The 22,103-nt window shown below is 39.4% G+C and overlaps 1 protein-coding gene across 1 annotated transcript in view; it reads right to left on the reverse strand.

Moving 5' to 3' along the window:
- The window catches only part of mtr (5-methyltetrahydrofolate-homocysteine methyltransferase), a 66,917-nt gene that overhangs the window by 20,035 nt on the left and 24,779 nt on the right, over positions 1–22,103 (reverse strand). The window contains exons 18-29 of the mRNA XM_028567488.1: positions 21,146–21,286; positions 20,961–21,050; positions 18,190–18,342; positions 17,004–17,111; positions 14,689–14,789; positions 13,193–13,260; positions 10,968–11,088; positions 9,723–9,804; positions 8,581–8,679; positions 6,076–6,151; positions 4,808–4,963; positions 3,103–3,302 (exon numbers count right to left, since the gene is read on the reverse strand). Coding sequence (XP_028423289.1) covers positions 3,103–3,302; positions 4,808–4,963; positions 6,076–6,151; positions 8,581–8,679; positions 9,723–9,804; positions 10,968–11,088; positions 13,193–13,260; positions 14,689–14,789; positions 17,004–17,111; positions 18,190–18,342; positions 20,961–21,050; positions 21,146–21,286 — 1,395 coding nt within the window. The remainder of the gene's footprint in view (positions 1–3,102; positions 3,303–4,807; positions 4,964–6,075; positions 6,152–8,580; positions 8,680–9,722; positions 9,805–10,967; positions 11,089–13,192; positions 13,261–14,688; positions 14,790–17,003; positions 17,112–18,189; positions 18,343–20,960; positions 21,051–21,145; positions 21,287–22,103) is intronic.

Raw genomic sequence — 22,103 nt, forward strand, 5'->3', positions numbered from 1 at the left:
TAGTAGTCCTTACCTAGGTACTGAGCATGTGCGACTCCCAACAAAGATGGAACAGAAGTGATTTGTCTCACTCTGTAGTGAAAACAGAGAGCTCAACACACACAAAGAAGAGCTGCAGCAATGTGCAGTACAACAAAAATATGGTGTTTTCTGAAAATTAAACCACATAAACCTATTCTGGTACAACCTCTAAATAAAATTATGAACCTGAAAATTAGCATAATATGAGCACAGAATCTCACACTGGCCTATGCCTAGATTAGATAGAACTTTTGGAAGTGGACATACAACTGGACTGGTTCTGCTGTGTCTTCTGCAGGGTGAGTCAGTACAGGTTCTGTCAGATCATGGCTGAAAACCTGCCCAGGCTAAGAGAGGAGATCAAGGAGATCTCCATGTCAGACCTCAAGGACTTCCTGGAGAGCATCAGAAAACACTCGGACAAGGTTGGAGAGACTGCCATGAGACAAGTATGACAGTTAGTGTTTAAAACATATTCCAACAATAGATGGGAAAAGGTATTAACTGTATCAGCTTATTGATCTGTCTGTGTGTGTGTTTGTTTATTTTTATATTTGTTTGTTTATTTTTGTTTGTTTATTTTTATGTTTGTTTGTTTATTTTTATGTGTGTGTGTGTGTGTGTGTGTGTGTGTGTGTGTCCAGGCACAGCAGCACAGGACCTTTAACAGTGCCGTAGCCAAGCAGGCCAGTATAGGCCACTACACCAAGCCTGTGTACTTTCTCAACGGACAAACACATGCTCAAAACGGCCTGATGATCGACGACGACACAGGAGATGACGAGGAAGCAGATGAAGAGGTATGGAAAAATGACGTGTATTTGGTCGTGACAGAAGGTGATCATACAGAAATAATTGTATTCATCTTTTCTTAAACTGGATTTTATTTGTTGCCTCAGACTACAGGGTGGTTAGTTTACTCTGTGATAGCAGCTAAATGTCAATAGAAAATGCAGGTGGAGTTGAGTTTTTCTGTCATATAAACTAGTGCAGTTCCTGTTCAAAAACAGATAGACCTCGTGTGGCTGGTTAGCTCAGTTGGTAGAGCAGGCGCACGCACCAAATAAAAAACCCTCTCTCTCCCCTCCCAAACCCGTCCCTACAATCTATTACATCAAATAATTATTAATTTCTTACACTGCACTAACTTTTATTCTTATATATGTATCTTATTCTATTTTAGCCAGTTTTTTTTATTTTCTATCTTTTTTTAAACTCTTGCTCTTTGATGTTTTATGTAAAGCCTTTTGAATTGCTTTGTTGCTGAATGGTGCTATAGAAATAAACCATTGAAATGGAACCATTTGTTTTAACGTAAATCGGTCCTTAGTAGTACCGACGTTATTGGGTCAGTACCCAAAAAAGTACCGTGTTCGATACCCAACCCTAACCATCATAAGAACCCAAACTTTCCCAAATTAAAAAAAATATATATATTTTGATAAAGGAAGTCTGGAGGTCCAAAATCGATTTCTAAAATGTTCAAAAGGCACAAGAGAGTTGATTTAGAGATTTAGTTGTATTTTGTTCCAGTGAGTCAGGTTCACTACAGTAAAACTAAAAGCAGTTTTTCCAAGTTCAGACCGAGCTGGTGGAACATGACGTAAATTTAAGTTTATGCTGATAATGCTTCTCTTTCACTCTTCACTTTTTTTCTTTAAAATTTGAATGCAGGGCTTTTACTGTGCAGTATTAATAGTTTTACTATTAATATATCCGCCCCTGGGAAACATACCCAAGAACACGCGACTACTCGCAGTCAGAAACTGGTGAAATACACTTAGCGGAGGTTTTCATTTCCAAATAGGCATATTAGTTGCTTGCTTTGACATGACCACTGTGGTTATATAGCAGCAAGGACACAACAAATGCAGCCTGCAGCACTGCAGAATGAATATAGAGAAATGTTAAAGAAATATATATTTTTTCTCATCTGTGTCTAACAGATTCTTACAGCTCAAGACCTGGTGGACTTCTCACCTGTCTAGGTCAGGTGTTTACACATTTACACTGTGCTGGTAGGTGTCTCTCTGTCTCTCACACACACACACACACACACACACACACACACACACACACACACACACACAATGAATAAATGACGGCATTTCTGTAGGACCTCTGCTCTAATGTACCAGCCCTCTCTGTACTGATCACTGCACCACATATACTAAAAGGTTAACTGACATGTTAGAGAACTCAAGCACAAACGGGTTCAAATCCAAGTCCATCACAGCAGAACAGTAACATCATATTGATCCAAGGCCTATTCATACTGAATACTACATTTCTCTGTTCCTCTGAGTTTGATCAGCTGCCTTTAGCTATGCTGTTACAATAGTGCCATAGCTCAAAGAATATTATATATAGTACTCTATATTTCATTTTCCTTTCCAACAATTCTTTGAATATATTATTATTATTTTTTATTATAAATACTATATAGATAGATAGATAGATAGATAGTTTTATTGTCATTGCATATTTCTACACAACAAAATTAAGATGACATCAATCACTCACTTAGCATAACGGTAGAAGGATAAAAAGTGACACTGTCAGCAGCAGTTAATAGATAAATATATACAGTATAGTACATACATAATACATTCTACAGTGCCCGTTTAAAAACAATTTTTTTTTAAGATTATTTTTTTGGGGGCTTTTCCCTTTAATATATCGTGACAGTGGATAGACCAGAAAGGGGGAGAGAGATGGGGGATGACACGCAGCAAAGGTCAGCGGGTCGGATTCGAACCCGCGCCGCTGCAGGACTTAGCCAACATGGGGCGAACTCTTACTCGGTGAGCTAGAGGCCACCCCTTAAAACCAATTTGAAGCTAGTTTCTGTTAAGTATCCTTTCGGAAATTCCCTTTGTGTCTGTGGTAACTGTCAGAAAAATACAACCACAAGAAAATACATTACAGATAAAGACAAGACATTTAACAGCCCAGTGCTCCACAACAACATCATCAACAATCAAGGCTGCTGCTGTGAGGTGGGGGTGTGTACCTGTGTCTGACAGACACTGAATTTAAAGCAATGTAATAACATATACTACAACTGTTTATAAAACGCACCTGTTGTCGTAAGCCATGAAATGTAGCGATGGGCTTGGTGTCCCTGTTTACTGTGACATCATCTTTGTACACACGGATGTCATCGCCATCACTCTGTGCAGGCCAGAACCCCACCAGGCCCCGCCCCTTAAGACTACCACTGTCAATCATCTGGTTGAGCAGCCGCTGGGCCTCATCAAAGACTCGCCGGGCCTCCGAACCTACAGGAAGCAAACATTAAAACATTTCTACGGTCAGATATGGTTTCACTTCTGTGAAACCAAGACTGGAAGTCATTTCACTGATTCACTACTGCCAATGTGTTTGTGTTCTTGAAGTTGGACACTTATATTGTTTTGAGCTTTCATGATGTCACTGAAGAGTTTACTGCACTAATTACCAGCAATTGTACAATAGTCACATGAATGCACATAAAACCTGTGCATTCACAATATATACAAACTTTTTCAAAGATTACACTGTATTGTATCAGTATTGCCTAGTTAACATCCAGTAACATGTTACAGTAACGTCTTTTGTATCAATTTAATCCAAAATAAATAATTTTTATCGTTATTTTTTGGAATTAATGACATGAATATATTTCAATATGAGCCAAATAAATATTCTTATTTTTAATCCCTCTGGGGCCTTAGCCATTTTTCCAATATTGGCTCCTGGGCTATCAGGATATGCATGTTGCTGGGATGTCACATGAATGCATACATTGATATATAACTAAAAAGACAAAAGAAAAAACTAAACAGAAATTGAATCTCACAGAAATGTATTGAAATCACAGAGAACCATAATGAAAAAGGCCTTTGGCATTTGAAAATTGTTCTCCCAAGTCCCATTTTTACTAAGAAAAGTCTATAAGCTTTTATCTTCTCTCTTTATTTTTTGTCTTCAATGCATTTCCTGTCTGCTATGAGACATCAGGAGGCCAAATCACACTCATTTACACATCCAGAGCTGCCTGAATGACCTGCAGCTCTGCCTGCAATACACAGGCATACACATAGACGTATGAAACAGGTGTGCACGCATGCTCCTTAGTTCCACGTTTAGTATATGTAGCAGCGAAATAACACATTTAGCGTGCTAACGTTTATAATAGCAGGCATAGATCTGACAGGATATGAGGATGTTCATCAGCAATGGCGCTTGGTCACATCCACATGGACATCACTGCGCCGTGCATTTGTAGATCGATCTCGGACACATTCAGGAAGACAGCCTCTGATTGGTTGACACACCCCACCCCACCCCACTGCATTCTAGGAGTCAAGATGGCCAGGGCTAACAGTAAAACGATAACTTTTCATATAAAAAGATAAATAAATAACCGTTCAGTTCTGGATATACGGTTCTGCCATTCCAGGCCTGATTATAAAGCTTCTGGAAGGTCTATGATCACACAGAAGCTCTCTTTGAAAAGGCCCTGATGTTAGCTCTCATTTGAAACAATCAGAACAACTAACTTGAAGCAATGCGGAGATATCTAACATTACATAACTTGATTTATGGATTCATAATTATGGATTTATTGTACAAAAGCATTGTAGTTTTAGGCTGGATAACAAAGTTTCTGGAAGGCCTACCATTGTACAGAAGACCTCGTTAAGATAAAAAAGACAATAAAATGCATCGGCAACATTCACGTAGCAGGATAGAAGTTTGTGGTATGATTTATGATGAACCCTGACAGAGGTGCAGCTCGTACCAACAGTCTTGTCGTTGAAGATCTTGGGGTAACCTCTGTTGGGGTATTTTCCTCTCAGCTGCCACACATCGAAGAAAGGCTTCCAGTCGATGTAGTCCAGCAGACTGTTCAGGTCGTAGCACTCGAACACGCGGGTGCCCAGGAACTGAGGACACACTGGAACCCACTTGGTTTTTAAGGTCCATACAGAAAATGAAGAACAATTTCCACAGCGTCCCAAAGTATTACATACAGTATGTCCTCTGTATCTGCTTATTACAACATGTCCATGCTGAAGCTATATGATATTTGCATCAGTGTATCTGTGATAGTGTTTTGCTATAAGGGGTAACTACCGTTTTTTTTTTTTTAACCTGGACACTATGTTCCTATGTTTTTGTGTGTAAGTGACTGATGGGAACAACAATCTTTGACATCGGTCCAGTATTAAGAGAGAACGCTGCAGTCAGTAGCAGCAAAACAAGCTACAAAATAAGTTAATAGGGCAATTGTGCAGCTTGTATTTACCTTCATTAAAGAGCTTGTTTTGCCACTGACAGACTCAGATTGATATTCTGAGTGTCTGACAACATTATGGAAAGGATCCCTTCAGATATAGACCTTAAAAACCTCTTTCAGACCTTTCGGTTTAACCAGAAACAACTCTGAAGTCCACCAGACTCCATTTAAAAAAGCAATACTTTTAGCGTGTATAGAGCCAACATATTTTCACATATAAATCAGTAAACTATGTGTTTATTTCAACCAAAACTAGAGTTGTGATGGTTGGAAAAGTGGAAAGACTAACCCAAAATGGCTTTTCATAGTTTTATTTTGTTTCTGTCAACTTTGAATAAAGTGTATTTTAAAGTGTTTTTTACGATGCTAAAATTACTATTTATTTTCATAAGGTCTGGTGAGTTTAGCGAATGCAAATTTCGTGGGTGTTTTTATGTTAAAAAAAAAAAAAAAAACGATCTTACTCTTTAACAGAAAGGTCGACCTCCTTAGAAATCCTTTCCATAATGTTGTCAGATACTTAGAATATTAATCTGAGCCTGTCAGTGACAAAACAAACACTTTGTGAAGGTAAATACAAGCTGAACAATTGCCCTATTAACTTAGGTTGTAGCTTGTTTCACCGCTGCCGACTGCAGCGATCTCACTTAATACTGGACCAATGTCAAAGATTGTTGTTCCCATCAGTCACTTAGACACAAAAACAGGGTTGAAAAAAAGGTAGTTCCCCTTTAAGAACTCTGGAATTCACTGATCTGTGTGAACTTTACCTGGTCTGGGCAGAGAGAGCCAGTCTATATGTAGAGCCTTCCCTCTGGCCTGGGAAAGAGACAGATACCGGCGATCCTGAGACAACAGAGGGGGATGGAGCATGAAGGGCAAAGCAATTTTATAAATATTACACATTTATATTCTGGTCTTGCACAATTAATAATTCCTTTTTGGCAAGAGCTCCATGCAGTATTGCAAACAGTCCTAAAGGGGGACATGTCATTTAAATTAGACACCCTGTATTTGGGTGCCCTGCCATTAGAGAATGTGTCGTCTCATGTTGGATATCTATTTCCAATTCTGAGCGCAGCGGGCAGGAAAGCAATCACTTAGAAAGTGGCTGAAACCAGCAATACCAACAATTGATGATTGGATTGACATTATTTATGGTATCTTTAGGACGGAAATAATTACTTTTGGGAAAGTTGGATTGAATACATCACACCTGTACGACCTGTATTTGTTTGAAATCAATTGAGGTATTTATTTATTTATTTTACTCAGTTTTGTAAGTAATTTGAGTATCTTGAAGGCACACCCCAATATTCTGGTTCTTCTAAGTTTGGTTTTTCATTTAGTGGTTCATTTTCTAAGTTAGTTTTTTTTATTGAAGATACTTTATTGGTCAACATATGTTTCTGTAATATTTGTTGTATTTCAGTTTTACTATCCTTTACTCCAACTGTATTTTACAGAAGGCTTGAAAGATGAGGCTTGTAAGCCCCATAAGAAGGATAACTTTGAATTTTCTAACTTTGCTTTAACTCAATAAAAAGCAAATTAAAAAAATGTCAATAAACATAAACTCAATGTGCATTCTAGACATTGAAACTCAAAAAGGAAAGCACATTCCCAGCTTTATCATTAGGTTCCACACATCTGTTACGTGAAAACAGTCGTTTTGTAGGACTTTCTTATTTTGTGCGTAAACAGTCGTGCATTTATAAATTGTATTCATATTCCTAAAAATCAGCAGCATGCAGTTGTTCATACTCAGTTACTTATTAGAGTATTGTGCTGAATGCAGGTACGAAAATGTGTATATTTTATGTTTAACTAAAAAGTGGACATTGCATATGTGCTTATTAGCCCTTTTTTTTTTTTTTTTTTAAACATAAATTAGTTTGGTATGAATTTCATAAAAGTGGGTCAGGACATAATGACCATGGGAAAATGTGGGTCCCAAGGTGAGATCGGTTGAGTCCTGAGCCTCCGTTGGCCTTTATCAAGGCACTATTAAGATGTGATAATTTATTTATTTTTTATTTCATGTTTATTTAAAGATTATTTTTTGAGGCTATATAAAAAGAGACTTCAGATACAGTATAAGGGGACCACTGAGGGCTATATAAAAGCATCCAAAAAGCAGCATGTCATAGGACCTTTAAATACAATAAACACTTAAACATACAAGACACATCCATCTTTTGCCCAGCTCTATTTTCAACGCACAATTGTAGAGTCTCACTAATGGTTTAGTCACATATGGACTTGCCAGTGACCATAAGGTAGCACAATAACTGAGGTGTGAAAAGATCATTGTGTGCATAAATATTTTGGCAACGTCAAAGGTTAGACTGTCCTCTTCTATTCTCTGCTTCTCTTCATCTACCAACCCTTATAGAACTGGCTCAGGTTTGCCTTAGACCAGCTCTTAACTATGCAGTTCTAGTTTTAGACTGCCAGGGGACTTCCTTTGACACACTGAGCCCGTCTCTCCTCTCTCTTTCCGTCTGTGTGCATCCATGTCCCACAAATGTTTGTTACTAACTTAGCTCCGGAGAGCTTATTCCCCAAAGTCCTTGTTTTTTCACCTTGCAGTTTTTCTTGGATTAGGGTGGCACCTAAATCATGGTTGCAGCTGTCGCCGTGGACCTGCTTTGTGCCCTAGTATGTCCTGCTACACCCTGCTACGCCCTGCTATGCCCTGCTACGTCCTGAACTGAAGTCAACTACTATTTCTAGTCATCGTTCCATTATCTTTATTGTGACTATTATTGCCACTGTTCATCACACCCCCAACCGGCACCGTCAGACACCGCCTACCAAGAGCCTGGGTCTGTCCCAGGTTTCTCCCTAAAAGGGAGTTTTCCTCGCCACTGTTGCACTAAATGCTTGCTCTTGGGGGAATTACTGGAATTGTTGGGTCTTTGTAAATTATAGAGTGTGGTTTAGACCTACTCTACCTGTGTCTTGAGAGAATTATTGTTATGATTTGATACTATAAATAAAATTGAATTGTTCCTAATCAGTCTAAATAAATATGAGTTGGCTTTTATGGTTCAGTCTAATTGTTTCACCTGTTAGTCAAATTCAAAGATAAAGGTTCAAGACGCAACTGATCTCAAGGACGGTTGGCTATGGCCTATTTTTGGGTGTTTCCACAAGCTATTCTTTTTTGTTGTTATGATTAGCAATTTTTATTATTTTATTTTTTAACAACATACAAAACATACAACTCGCAACATGAATATTCCTGCAGATTCTGTCCCAGTCGTTCTTACTTTCAGGGAGTCGTAGTGCTCCTGTCTGATCTCCTCATACTCCTCTTTCAGGTCCTCAAAGTACTCCTCCTTCAATTCCTCATCCAGGAGCTGGGAGCACTGACAGATAGGAAAACAAACAGGAGAAAACAAACTCAGGTCTGGACTTATGCAACTGGAGGGACTTTCAAACATCTTTCAAATCTGTGGCCACGTCAATTAATTTCAACCCCCTGACATTTTCTCATGAACTACTGGACTTGCTTTGTGAAGGAAATCTATGTCCCATGATTGTCTACCTATATGTATTTTGATGCTTATCCCAATCCTTGTGTGGATCAAAACTTTTTTGGCATTATCTTTAAAAAAAATAAATAGGCATAACATGTCATCATCCATGTCCTAGATCTGTTCCTCTATGCATTAAAGCAAATTAAAAGCAATAAGGTTGGTTTAGAAAAGGAAAATCTGTTTAAATCAAATCAATTTGCAAAAAAACGTTTTACTTTGTCTTAATGGGATATTTGTGTAGACTGTTTCTAAATACATTTCTTTCCATATCAAATTAACTATAAGGGATATTCAATAGGCTAGAGCCTAGCATGGGATTGTTGTTGTATCTGCACAGCGCTGTGAAAACACCCATTTACTGAATTTTGTCATTCTTTCAGGGGGGGCAGGGGGTCATTTTACAAAACAATGATAGGGGAAACATTTGTGATTCTGGAGAGTTTTGACAGGTGAAATGGGCTGGTATTTTCATACAATTTGCCATTATTGCCACCTGCTTGTGAGTGAGTGAGTGAGTGCTGTAGGAGTTGCTTTTGAAATAGACCTAACTGTATGGAAGAAAAGGGAAACATTAACTGGTCTGAAAGTTTAAATAGATGTATATTCATACACTAGTTTTTGTTGCTACCTAGTTCATAATATGCTAACAAAACCCCTGTAGATTAAGCACTGTGTAAAACAGTAACAGCCTATGTTTAAAAATGATGCATCTTAAAATTGAGGTATTTGAATTGACAACAGGTCCCTGGAATTATTTTTATGAATATACCGGTTCCTGGCACAAAATGGTTTCAGAACCCCTGGGCTAGAGGGTAGGAGTGAAAAACGCCAGTAATACTCTAGGCCCTAGAGAAGTTCCAGAGATGTCTTACCACCACCACACTCCTGGAGGCGTCCAGAACATGGATAGCAGGACAACTGTAGCGTGGAGCGATCTTCACTGCTGTATGTGTCCTATTAAACACAAAGCACACAAATTACCCAAGAGAGCACTGCAAAATATCAACATGTTATGTATCCATTATATGTATAGTAAAGCTCTTCTGATTAGGGGTGAACTGTGTGTGTGTTGGGCAGGGGTGAGAGAGAGAGAGAGAGAGAGAGAGAGAGAGAGAGAGAGAGAGAGAGAGAGAGAGAGAGAGAGAGAGAGAGAGAGAGAGAGAGCGCATACCCTCTAATGCTGGGTTTTACACGCAGCTTTTTAAAATTGCAAATCCACTACCGCTCTGCAAAAGTGAACTCAACTTTGGCGAACGGGCGAGGGATCTTCTATGCTGATTTAAAGGTCAAAGCCAGACTCATTTTTACAGCCAAAAGAGGGAGGCTGTAAATCGGGAGGACCGTGAGTTTGCAGTGTGTTTAGCGATCGTTGCCGTAATTCTAAGCCAATAAAGTGTGTTCAGTCGGGTGGAGAGGACGGCAAGGTAGGGTTATTTTTAGTGGTTCTCACTGTAATTCTAAGCCGAGGAAGTGTGTCTGTACAAGTGTGTGCGGCGTCAGCGTGCCTGTTGTTTTGTTTCCAGTCTAGCGAGATCCGGTGTGGTGTTGTAGTTTTTTTAACATTACTAGTTGTTGCAACAGCATGTGAAAAAAACTACAAAGTTTTCTAGGCCAAAAAGAACGTTAATTTCGCGATAAAAAAATCAACGCCGCTGGGTCACACATGGGTTTGCGTTAACGCCGTTAATAACGTGTTTAACTGACAGCACTAGTTTTTAGTGGTTCCTACAGTAATTCTAAACCTACGAAACGTGCCTGTCAACTGACCACGTGAGCACGGGCTTTTATGATTGTCAATATAGCCAGCATCTACCGTTAGCTACTCCGCTGTGCTGTGGAGTAATGTCTGGCTATGTGAGACAAGCGTCTAGCAACATTGTTGGATGCTGTTGTCTCAGCCTGGCAACCTCCGTAAACTTCGAGTCTGAGGAGGAGGGGGCGGGGGAGACGACTCTCACCAGTATTTTGAATTTGTACTGCAGTAACTATTTTAAACACTAACTGTCAGTATTACATATTGCACATTTAAGTTTGATTGTGCAATATATGTGTCTTGACCAGTGAGGTAATGTATATTTCTGCATTTTCTCAGATTTGTATGTGTGTGTTTATGTTACTTTGATGTGGTGGCTCCTCCAATCAGCAGTGGTGTTGTCATTCCCAGTCTCTCCATCTCTTTGGCCACATAGATCATCTCATCCAGAGAGGGAGTGATGAGACCAGACAGACCAATAATATCTGCAGGATCCAAGCAAACCAACATTTCTCAGATTAAAAGCTTTGTCATAAAGCACCCTTAAAAAGATAAAGAGAAAAAAAACATCTCTGTGGTCTTCTGACATCTGATCTAATCAGCTTGAACACGCCGTGGCAATCATCATAAGTCATATAATAATATAGAATATTTAGTGCCTATTAGGCGGACAGTTTGAAAAATGGCTGCCATGGCCTTTAGGATCTAAATTTGCAGCACCCCTATATCTTTTCACAAACCTTCATCTGTGCCATATTAGATTAGATAGACTTTATTGATCCCAGGTTGGGAAATTTTGAGTGCCACATCAGCTAAATATCAGACACACAGCACACATACAGCAAATACAAGAAATAATAAATAGGATAGAGTAGGGGCACTGAAATGAATCATTGTATTGATGCATCGCGATACAGATGTGGACGATTCTGCATCGATGCGGTGACAGACCATAATTGATTATTTCCTACTGATGTACTTGTTAATTTTCCACCCGCTGCTCTTTTTGAAGATTCAAACCCCAAGGATAGAATACAAGAAAAAATATTCAAAAAATAAAGATAAAAAAAAAATACAAAGGAAAGAATGTACAAACGTATATACAAGTTGGAAATAAAAATGTACAACTACTTAAATAAATGTCCCCACACATTGTATGTTGTTCCAGACAGGCACTGGTTGGTGGAATCTGCCTTACAGTTTTTTCTCACAAAAAGTTTCTTTCAGGAAATGTTCGGTGCATGCACTAGTTCTGTCATAGAGCAAGATCACAAACCTGTCAATGCTGTGTATTGCATTTTGAAGTATTTTGTTTGGTGACATGGTCAAGGTCAACAAGGCCTCGGTGAACTGTGGCAGAACCTGTCAGGTTGTGTCACACCCAGTGAGAGCATGGAACATTGCCTTATCAGACCCAAGGCCTTTTGAAATATCATGTGCTGCATGGTATCGGAAATGTTTGCGTGTTCCAAATGTAAGGCAAAGTTCAGTATGTTCTTTAAAACGTTGCACCACAGAAACAGCTAGCACAACATCTTAATCAACAGTGCAAAATCAATGTTTTCTGATGGCCGTGAAACATGGAGTAACATCATCCTATCAAGCTTTACTATTAATTGTAAATAAAAAAAGTACAAGGATGCAAAAGAACTAATCTGCTTTGTTAATATTCATTTATGTGCTAAACGTGTGATTTAGAGACTGGTTTCACTAGCAATAGGAGTGAATGGAGAAAGAGGAAAAAAGCATAACCAACTGCAGTGAGCATTATAACATTTTGATCAACTCAGAGCTTCTTTGCAGTTGGGAAAAAATTGTGTCGAGCAGAATACTAAGGTCTGCAGGACTTACTTTAAAGGCTCTGACACACCAACCCGACGGCTTACCGTTGGCAGAAAAGCCAGGCGGACTAATCAATTGGCTCCCCGAGGTCAAAAAAGTGCCTCAGAACACACCGAAGTGACGCCGACTTACATGTGCGTGCGCAAGACGTAAAACGTCTCCATAACAGCAGGTGGCGCAAATCTGTATTGTCGCCCAAAAAATGAAAACCGGAAAGGACGGAACATCTCTGTAGACCTCGTAAACACAGGGCACACTGTCGTCAGTCATTGTTTCCATCAGAGAGAGGTGATAGTAGTCAAGAAGGATCGCTGTTGTCATTACTCGCTGAACGGAAGAAAATAAGATGGCTAGTAATAAGAAGATACTGGCGTTGTCAGCTCGGGTTTTCTCGTGCACTGATTTGCTAGTCAAGGGCTAGCACTCTACCAATCAGATTGGTCATTGAGTCCGACTGCCCACTGGACGATTCAACAAGTTAAACCGGCCAAAATGAACGGCGACGGCTCCTCTGACTGACAACGGCACAGAACACACACGAACAGACTCGAGTCACCGACCTCGCCAGACTGTCCGACGGACGATTATCGGGTTGGTGTTTCAGCGCCTTAAACCACATGCAGTAGCAGATCACTGGTGAAAATATATTTATTAAAACAAATATTTTCAGTCTTGGCTAATTTACATTCTAAAAAATATGTTCCGTCAGCATCTCACACAATATGCAATCTGAGCTGTACACAGTACCTGCTTTCTGATTGACGGCCTCTCTGAGGATCTGATCACAGGGAACCATCACACCCATGTCGATCACTCTGAAAGACACGAAACATCCTAAATCCAATGGAAAGCACTCACGTTTTCATTTCTCTGTTCTTTCTTTTTGTGGATAATATTTTCATGTTAAAATGTGTGGGGGAATAGTATACCAGGACACTACACTGCCAATACTACTATGGGGTTTTTCCACTGGCACTTTTGGTGGCGCCGAGCTAAAACTACGCTTTGCTGATTTGCATTTCCATTGCGTTTCCTGAGGCTGACGATGTCGTGTACAGCAGAAAACTAAACGTTTTATGTCATATTCAATGTCTCCAGATGAATGCAGTGTAGAGACTTGTTTTTTGTTTAGTAGCAAAGAGATGCACAGTTTCAAGAGGTCTTCTGTGCGATCGTGGGACTTCCAGAAGCTTTGTAATCCAGCCTGGAACTACAGTGTCTTTGTACAATAAATCCATAATTATGAATCCATACATCAAGTTACGTAACGTTCGATATCTCTGCATTGCTTCAAGTTAGCCTCGTTCTGTATGTTTAGCATGAGAGCTAACATCTGGGCCTTTCCATAGAGGGCTTCTGTGTGATGGCAGGCCTTACAGAAACTTTGTAATCCAGCTTTGAACAGCAGTGTCTTTTCGGAGACTTTGCACAATAAGTCCAGAACAATAAATCCACAACGGTTAATTTTTTTCATCTTTTCGTATGAAAAGGTATCAATGTACTGTTAGCCCCGGCCATCTTGACTCCCGAAATGCAGTGGGGTAAGTGTTTCGACCAATCCAAGGCTGTCTTCCTGACTATCTACTTCTTCTTTGGTGTTTAGCAGCAGTCGGCATCCTGCAAGTTTGCTGATTCACATACTAAAAATGGAACGAAAGAGCCGAAATAATCATATAACAGCGTAATAAATAATAAAGAATAATGCGTAGATTCTTATTTGTGCATTTGTATAATATTGTATGTGTATTGGAGAAGGAACAACTTCTTTTTTGGATAAAAGCATATGGACTTTTCTGGGAATAAAACTAAATAGTTTATTTTTTTTATTTGTGTTAGTAACAGTGTTTATTTTTGTTTCCCCTGATTGCCAAGATCTGGGACGAACAATTTTCAAATACCAAAAGTCTTGTACCTTATTGTGATTTCAATACATTTCTGTGAGATTCAATTTCTGTTTAGTTTTCTTTTGTCTTCATAGTCATATAAAAATGTATACATTCATGTGACATCCCTGCAGCATGCATATCCTGATGTCTATAACTTGATTGTGCATTACAGGATTAAGGTTATACAAGCATTATTACACAAGGAAACCAGGTGACACAATATGGCTTAGGCCCCTGAGGGTCAACTGCTATTTACCCATAGTCATTGACACACTGTGAATATAGTCGGAATGTGTGGAAGAAAAATAAACTATTGCTCAGTGGAGAATCAAAAAAGCAACTGTAAACCAGTTTTACCTGAAGTTGTTGCAACCCAGCACCACACCTACGATGTTCTTGCCAATATCATGGACATCTCCTTTCACTGTAGCCAGAAGGATGGTGGCCCGAAAGGGATTCTGCAAACCAAAGGAGAAAACATCAAAGGAATTAAAAGGACCAGAGAACAGAACATAATCTGTTCATTTTTGAACGTTTTAGTTAGATATAAAGCTGCTGCTGCTGCTGCTGCTGCTGCTGCTGCTTTCGCTCTCTCACCCTGGAGGGCTATACTTTGGCTATGTTCTCTTCTCTTTGTATTGTTCTTCCTCCATATGATTTTAGGCACAGTCACTACTTCAGCTCACTTCATAAAGATGTCCTGAACCAGTCTTAAGGATTGGGGCAAATCCAGGAATTTTGTGACAGATCGTGTGGAAGGCAAGACACCAACTCATTTTCGATCTTTGGTTTGTTTGCACCAAGTCTGTCCCCACTGCACCCCAATAAACAAAACCTGCAGAAAATAACAGCCGCCAGCAAGTTTCAGTCATGACAAGAGACGTCAGAATAGTCAGGTCTGCAGGTCTTACTTTAAACCAGATACAGTAGCAGCTTACTGGTCAAAATATATTTATTAAATCAAATATTTTCCAGACTTGGCTAATTTACATTCTAAAGATTATGTTCCGTCAGCATCTCACACAATATGCAATCTGAGCTGTCCACAGTACCTGCTTTCATTGTGCCTACCAGAGGCTGAAAGTCTGCATTTGAATCTTAGAATTTTGTTTATGCTGGAAATGGAAACACCCCTCCATAGATGTGATACAAAGTCTAATAGAAGACTATACTTTATTATAGAAAACTGTTAAAAGAAACGTTGTGATGCAGGTTATATTTTCTTAATGCAGCTGTCAAGCTCATCGACATTGCTTTAACCATATGTGATGAAATGTGATTTTTTTTTTTAAATCAAATAAAAATAAATATTGGATTGACTCGTTATGGGTATATTGACAGATACCCAATGAAAGGACATTGATCAAGGGCAGCAAACAACATGATCTGGACATCCCTTTAGCTTTAACTTTGAAATGGTCAGCATTTTAGACACATGTCAATCGTCATTTCTTTGTGCTAGTTGTTATGTTTCTATTAGTACATTGTAGAGGTATGTACAAATTTGGACCTTTAGGTAATATGTAACCCTCGGTAGGAATTCACTTAGTCACTTACACTCCAAACATTTGATGTTTGGCCACAGGAACTCTCATAGTAATTATTTAACCCTTATTTATCCAGGTAAGCTGATTGGGAACAAATTCCCATTTGTAGCGTCGACCTGTCACATTCACACAGTTACACATTCATACCTGGAACCTTGCCACCACTGCCCAGCCCTGCCCTTTACATTGTTTCCACTATGTTGATTTTGTAGTGATTTTCTGTCGCCACGGTATCAGAAATAGGGCATACGCACAATGTAGTTGCGGTTGCCTTTTAAATTATCCTGCCGCTAATATTGCAATTTAATAACAAGTAGAACTATTCAGAAGTTATTGGGCCCGTCCAGTTTAACTCCACATACTGTTGTGCTGATGTAGTTTATTGTCAAAATGTTCACTTTCTTCTAAGTTGACTATTAAATGAACAACTCCACCAAAAACGTCACCGCGGTGGGTCCGTTCTAATTGGACAATGTTTAACTTGTCAGTTCTGTCAGCTCATTGTCCTGATATCAAACATCTGGAAACATTAAAACGGTAAGTGAGTCAGTGTAATATAATTTAAATTGGAAATAGTCTATAGATGTAGTAATTTGGGTCATGGTTTCCCTATGAAGAATTTCTTGTAAAATTCATTTTGTAGAACTGTTGTAGATGTTAAGTGCCCTATAGTTCCTCCATATTCCATATTTTCAGTTGTGACTGAACTGTAATTTTTACAGTTCAGTCACAACTGAAAATATGCCTCATTGTGTGTGTGAATAGAGGTGAATACATACATTTGTTTGTGTTGCAGCAAAGTGTCAGTTCCGTTTCATACGTAAAACATTTGGGAGGTTGTTGGACAGACCTGCCCCCACTGCTAAAAAAAAATCCTAAAGGAAACACTGCCTTTACTTTGGATATGTAACGTACTGTATGTTAAACAAAATCATCATGTCATGTAAGTTATTTGGGACGTCCTTGTATTTAAGGTTACAAACATTCATTTAACGGAGCTACGCTACGTTGAACTAGTATTGTGACATCACGTGTAAGTCTCCAGTGAAAAGAATTCCTATCTTTTTGGGAATATCTTGGTCAAAATCAGAGAACTAAATGCACCCATATTTAGTTGAGACTGACCACTTCTTCAGTTGACCCCGACAATGCCATCATCTCCTCCCTCTCCTTCTCCATGAAAGGAATCAGATGGCCCACCGCTCTCTTCATAACACGAGCCGACTTGATCACCTACAAACACACAAGGACTTGAAGTTTAATTACCGTATACAAAAGCTGAAATACATTGGTGAGCATAGAAATGTTGAATCCAATATAAACAGACAGAGATACACAAAAAGAAAGTCTGGAATCAATGTCACCCTGAAATTTGCACTTTGCTACACGCTACTGCTGATTAACACAATATTGATAATATGTTATATAGATTTCAGCTTAATGTTACACAATGACTAGTCTCGCATTGCCAGACCTATCTCCACAGTGCTGAGGAGGAAAGTCTGGCAACAGGAGCATACACTCCTGGATAGGTAGAAGAACAGTTAGGGTTTGTTTGCATTTTTTTTAAACCAATCACAATCGTCTTGGGCGGCGCTAATCTCCAGAGCGTTTTTTTTTTCCCCCTTCTATATCAGATTGAATGTGTGAAGTGGCCGACCTTACTTCACAGTGCTGTGGAGATAAGTCTGGCAATGCGAGAGTAATGGTTGGGCAATGTCCAACATTATCAATGGTGAGTGAACTGTCTGTCGAATAAAACACTGCAATCAATGAGAAAATATTTTCAAGGTTTCACAGCATCCCTTACAGGCACCCGAGTTAGAACAGCGGCCATTCATAAAGTTACACCTCAGTTAGCGTTAGCAGTGTCCATCCCCCCCCCCTTCGCTTTTAGCCATCTTTACAGTTAGCTAAGTGTACCCGACAAAAGGGGGATAAGGCACCAAAACGACTAATACTAATAGTAATTTAAAGATGTGGTAGCATTGGATCGGGAAGGATAACTCTGGGAGTTGGAAGGGGTGTGTCGCGATTCTGCCTTCTCACTCCGCGACACAGGTTTGTGGATCTGAGTGTTGCGATTTCGGTTTCATATCGCATATCGTTACAGCCCTACAAATGTCACACAAAAATGTAGGCTCTTTCAGTCCTTTAATGTCTGATCAAAGCTATTAGGAAACATTTACTGTGTCTGCATGACAAAAAGCTACTTCTGTAACAGAGTAATGAATCACAATCCTGGTTAGTGTGCAGAACCAGCACCGAACAGACCATGAAACAAAAATGACAAGATGAGTTGTCATCCTACCTGTGGAAGGAACATCTTCCCAGCACCAAAGAGGTCTCCCACCACCTTCATGCCGTTCATCAGGGGGCCCTCGATGATGTGAAGGGGTCGAGTGTAGCGGTCAACCAGAGCCTGACACTCCTCCACATCCTCCACCACATACTTCTCTATTCCCTGACAGCAACAACACAGGACGGGGCATTACAGAAGAGAAGAAATTAAAACATTACCCTAGATTTTTTTCTTTTCATTCAGTTTATATAATAGCCCTAATTTTCCTCCTAGATGTTCTTGCTAACATTTTAAAATGGTGAGCACATATCTAAAAGGTGTGTGTGTGTGTGTGTGTGTGTGTGTGTGTGTGTGTGTGTGTGTGTGTGTGTGTGTGTGTGTGTGTGTGTGTGTGTGTGTGTGTGTGTGTGTGTGGTGGGGGGGTTGTTTAAAAAAAAATGAATAAAAGTTGTTAATCATAACACAAATAGTGCAAATTATGTTTGATTTCTATATTATATTTTCTTAAAAGATAAATAGATACATAGAACTGGTCTCAGTCAGTGTTTACTTTAAAAGTGAAATAGGCTAAAAAAAAAAAAAAAAAAAAAGGAAATTCGACAATTTTTCTTCAGGAAAAACCTGGTCTAAAGTCAGTGGCCAGATGCTATTTCAGGGGCGCATGCTTGGCCGTAATGTAGAGTGTGTTCATACACTTTGCTTCTCTCATCTCACGGACCCAGCAGTTCCCATTTTTGTAAACCATACATAAATACAAGGACAAATATGACCTTGTTTTACACAACATTTCCATGAATCACGGATGTTCTGATGACATAAATGAGGAAATATTAGAGGACTTAAGGAGATGTGATGTTGAACTGCATGTGCCAATGGCACCTAACCCAAATGCAAATGCCCCAGCAGCAGCAGCACGGGAGAGGAGAAACCGAAGAGCTGCATCGTCTATAGTGAGGTCATCCCGGTCTAAAAATATCACCATGCATTCATAAGCTCGTGATTCAGTGAGAGTGAGCCCAAAACATTGGAAAGTATGTTTTGTAACATTGCTTTATTTACATTTTGTCAAAAAGAAAAATCAATAGCCAACGTCGGTCTCCTCAGCTTTGAACCGCTCCTGGTGTGCGCCCGTGGATGTATTAAGAGTGTGCGCCTAGCAAATCTGCCATTATAATAGCAATCTGCCACGGAACAAGCGCGCCTGGCTTTTAAAGGGAATGTGAGATAACGCTCTGATTGGTTTATTGCACGTTACGCCCAAACCACACCTATGAGTAATGTAGCTACTTCAGACCAACCCATTTTAGATTTGCATCAGGCGCAAGAGTCATTTATCCCGCCGGTATAATAGCAACAGCGCCCGAGATCCACCCACCAAGCTACTTGCGTTTGGTGTTTGATATTTGCGTTTCAGATCGTTAAAATAGGGCCCTAAAAGATTTTGGCTACAAAACCCGAATTAAAATCACTTTAAACTAGTATGCACCTTTAAAAGACCAAATCATTTTTGAACTAATTATTCATCGGTTGGAAACAAGTCTAGAATGTTGCATGAGGCTTTAAGTCGAGGTGTACACAGACTAACATGTCTCAGCAGGTTTAGGTGTCCCAGACTAAAAAAAAAATAAATAAATAAAAAAAACTTAAAATCCGAGGGAGAACAGCGCTTCTCCAGCAGGCTGTTCAAATGTTTTGGTTTGCTTTTCCTTATTATGTTTAAATAACAAAGTGAATTGTGTTTCTGCAAAATAATTGCCATTGCTACAGAATTTTATGAAATGTCATGAAGTTGCAATAACACGACTCTGCGGAGCTGTCAGCTCCACTGAACTGAAATATATGTTGTCTGATAACAAAGCTGAGCATCTCAGCCAACATCTGGTCAATAGTGGGGCAAAAAACAGCCTGGTACTGTTCTGGCTTTCTTGTTCTGCCTCCTTCTGCTCACTGTAACCATCTAGACTGTACACATTTCCTTTCTGTTTCAGGCAAGATTATAAACCAGATATTTGATTTAAAATCATTGGAACAAGTGAGCAGATACAGTAATCCTGTACTGCTGCACTACCTGAGTACCTGAGAGAATCACACAAAATAAATCCACTGACATTTCAAATGAGTTATGATTTAAATGATCCCAGTGCCAAGTAAAGCTTAAAGTGACTATATGTTACTTTTAAATGTTTCTGAAACTGTGGAATTTTCCATCTGATGACCACAAATGACCTGTAACAGCAAACGAGACTAACAGTGAAAAGAACGCTAGTTTTATGTAGTTTTTATTAGTGCCTTTGCACGGCGCTACAGAGCACACATTCTGACACAGTGACAGTGATACCAGGTTTATCTCCCGATACATCCAGAGTAGACTAAGTTACCGTATGCTACACTGGAAATGCAACGATGCATCTGTTACGTATTCTCTTATTGTAAATGAATAATTTTCTGACAGAGCAAAATATTCATCCCAACTATAGGACCTCCTGGTAAAGCTAACTCAGTAATACTGTGGGTAATACAGCACCGTAAAGAAAAGAGCTTTAGGACAGCAGGTGTGGAAAAAACACTACCGCTTTAGTCCAAAGGGGCCGCTAGAATTAACACAAACTGAAAGTTACATATAGCCACTTTAAATTCTTTCTGTTTGGGACTAAATATATAAGTGATGAATGAGGTGATTCAGAGTATAGAGAACAGCTACAAGAACATCAATTCTTCATGTGTCCACACTAACATACAAATTTAGAGTTTGTGCATAGGAAGTTAGAAGTGACTTTTACCTTAATGAGAGCATACTCCAACCTTTCCTCCACACTTCCTTCTCTCCATTCGTCTGTCTGAACCACCTTCTTCGCTCCTTTCACATTGTTCTGTGAACAAGAGTAGTGAAGTCAACATCTGTTAACCAAACTAAAGCAATGATCAGCATGATGTATTCTTTGTATGTATGCATGTGTGTGTATACCTGTGCGTAGGCCAGTAGTTTCTCAGTAGCATCCGCGTCTCTGTTCCAGATAAGATTTTCACACAGTAACAGCAGCTCTTTATCTATGTCGTCATAGACCGGCAGGTTCCCAGCATTCACTATCCCCATATCCATACCATCCTGAGACAGGACAGAGAACAGACGGGTCATGCATACAAAAAAATAACAATGTACCAGATACCAAAATAGCAACATAGATTAAAGAAATGAAGTCTGCCTGTGAATGTTCTGCTCACTGGACTGGTATTTCCTAGGGACATTATAGCTAGGGCTGGGTATCGTTCAAAAATGTTCGATACCGGTACCGATACCGTGACTTCGATACCGGTTCCTAAATGGTACTTTTACCAATACCAATTTTATAAAATAAAAAGAAGTTACAACATTACAGCACAAATGTTTTTGTCAGCCCAGTCTCTGTGGGTCTCCGCGACGTTAGACAGCCAATCACAAACATTGTTAGATCTTGGTAGAAGCATGCTGCATTCTTATTGGCTCACTGACTCTCATGAGAGTTACTCCTTAAGTATTGAAATGGGAATTTTCTTTTTTTAAGATAATTTTTTGGGCATTTTAGGCCTTTATTTATAAAAGGACAGCTGAAGACATGAAAGGGGAGAGAGAGGCAATGACATAGAGCAAAGGGCTGCAGGTCGGAGTCAAACCTGTGGCCGCTGCGTCGAGATATATGGGCATGCGCTCTACCAACTGAGCTACCCAGGCGCCCTTGAAATTGGGTATTGAATGATGAGGCATTTTTTTTCGATACTCAATACTATAGAGGCAATTCGGTTGGTGCCTATATAGTATTGAATAGGGTACCCAGCCCTAATTATAGCAACATTTTTGCTACCAGCTTAAAGCTTATAGATTTAAAACAAAATATTCCTCAACAAAACTATACATGTCATCAATCTAACTGTCTTTTGAGAAGTGT

Source organism: Perca flavescens, chromosome 21 (genome assembly GCF_004354835.1).
Source record: "Perca flavescens isolate YP-PL-M2 chromosome 21, PFLA_1.0, whole genome shotgun sequence".
Lineage (NCBI taxonomy): Eukaryota > Metazoa > Chordata > Actinopteri > Perciformes > Percidae > Perca > Perca flavescens.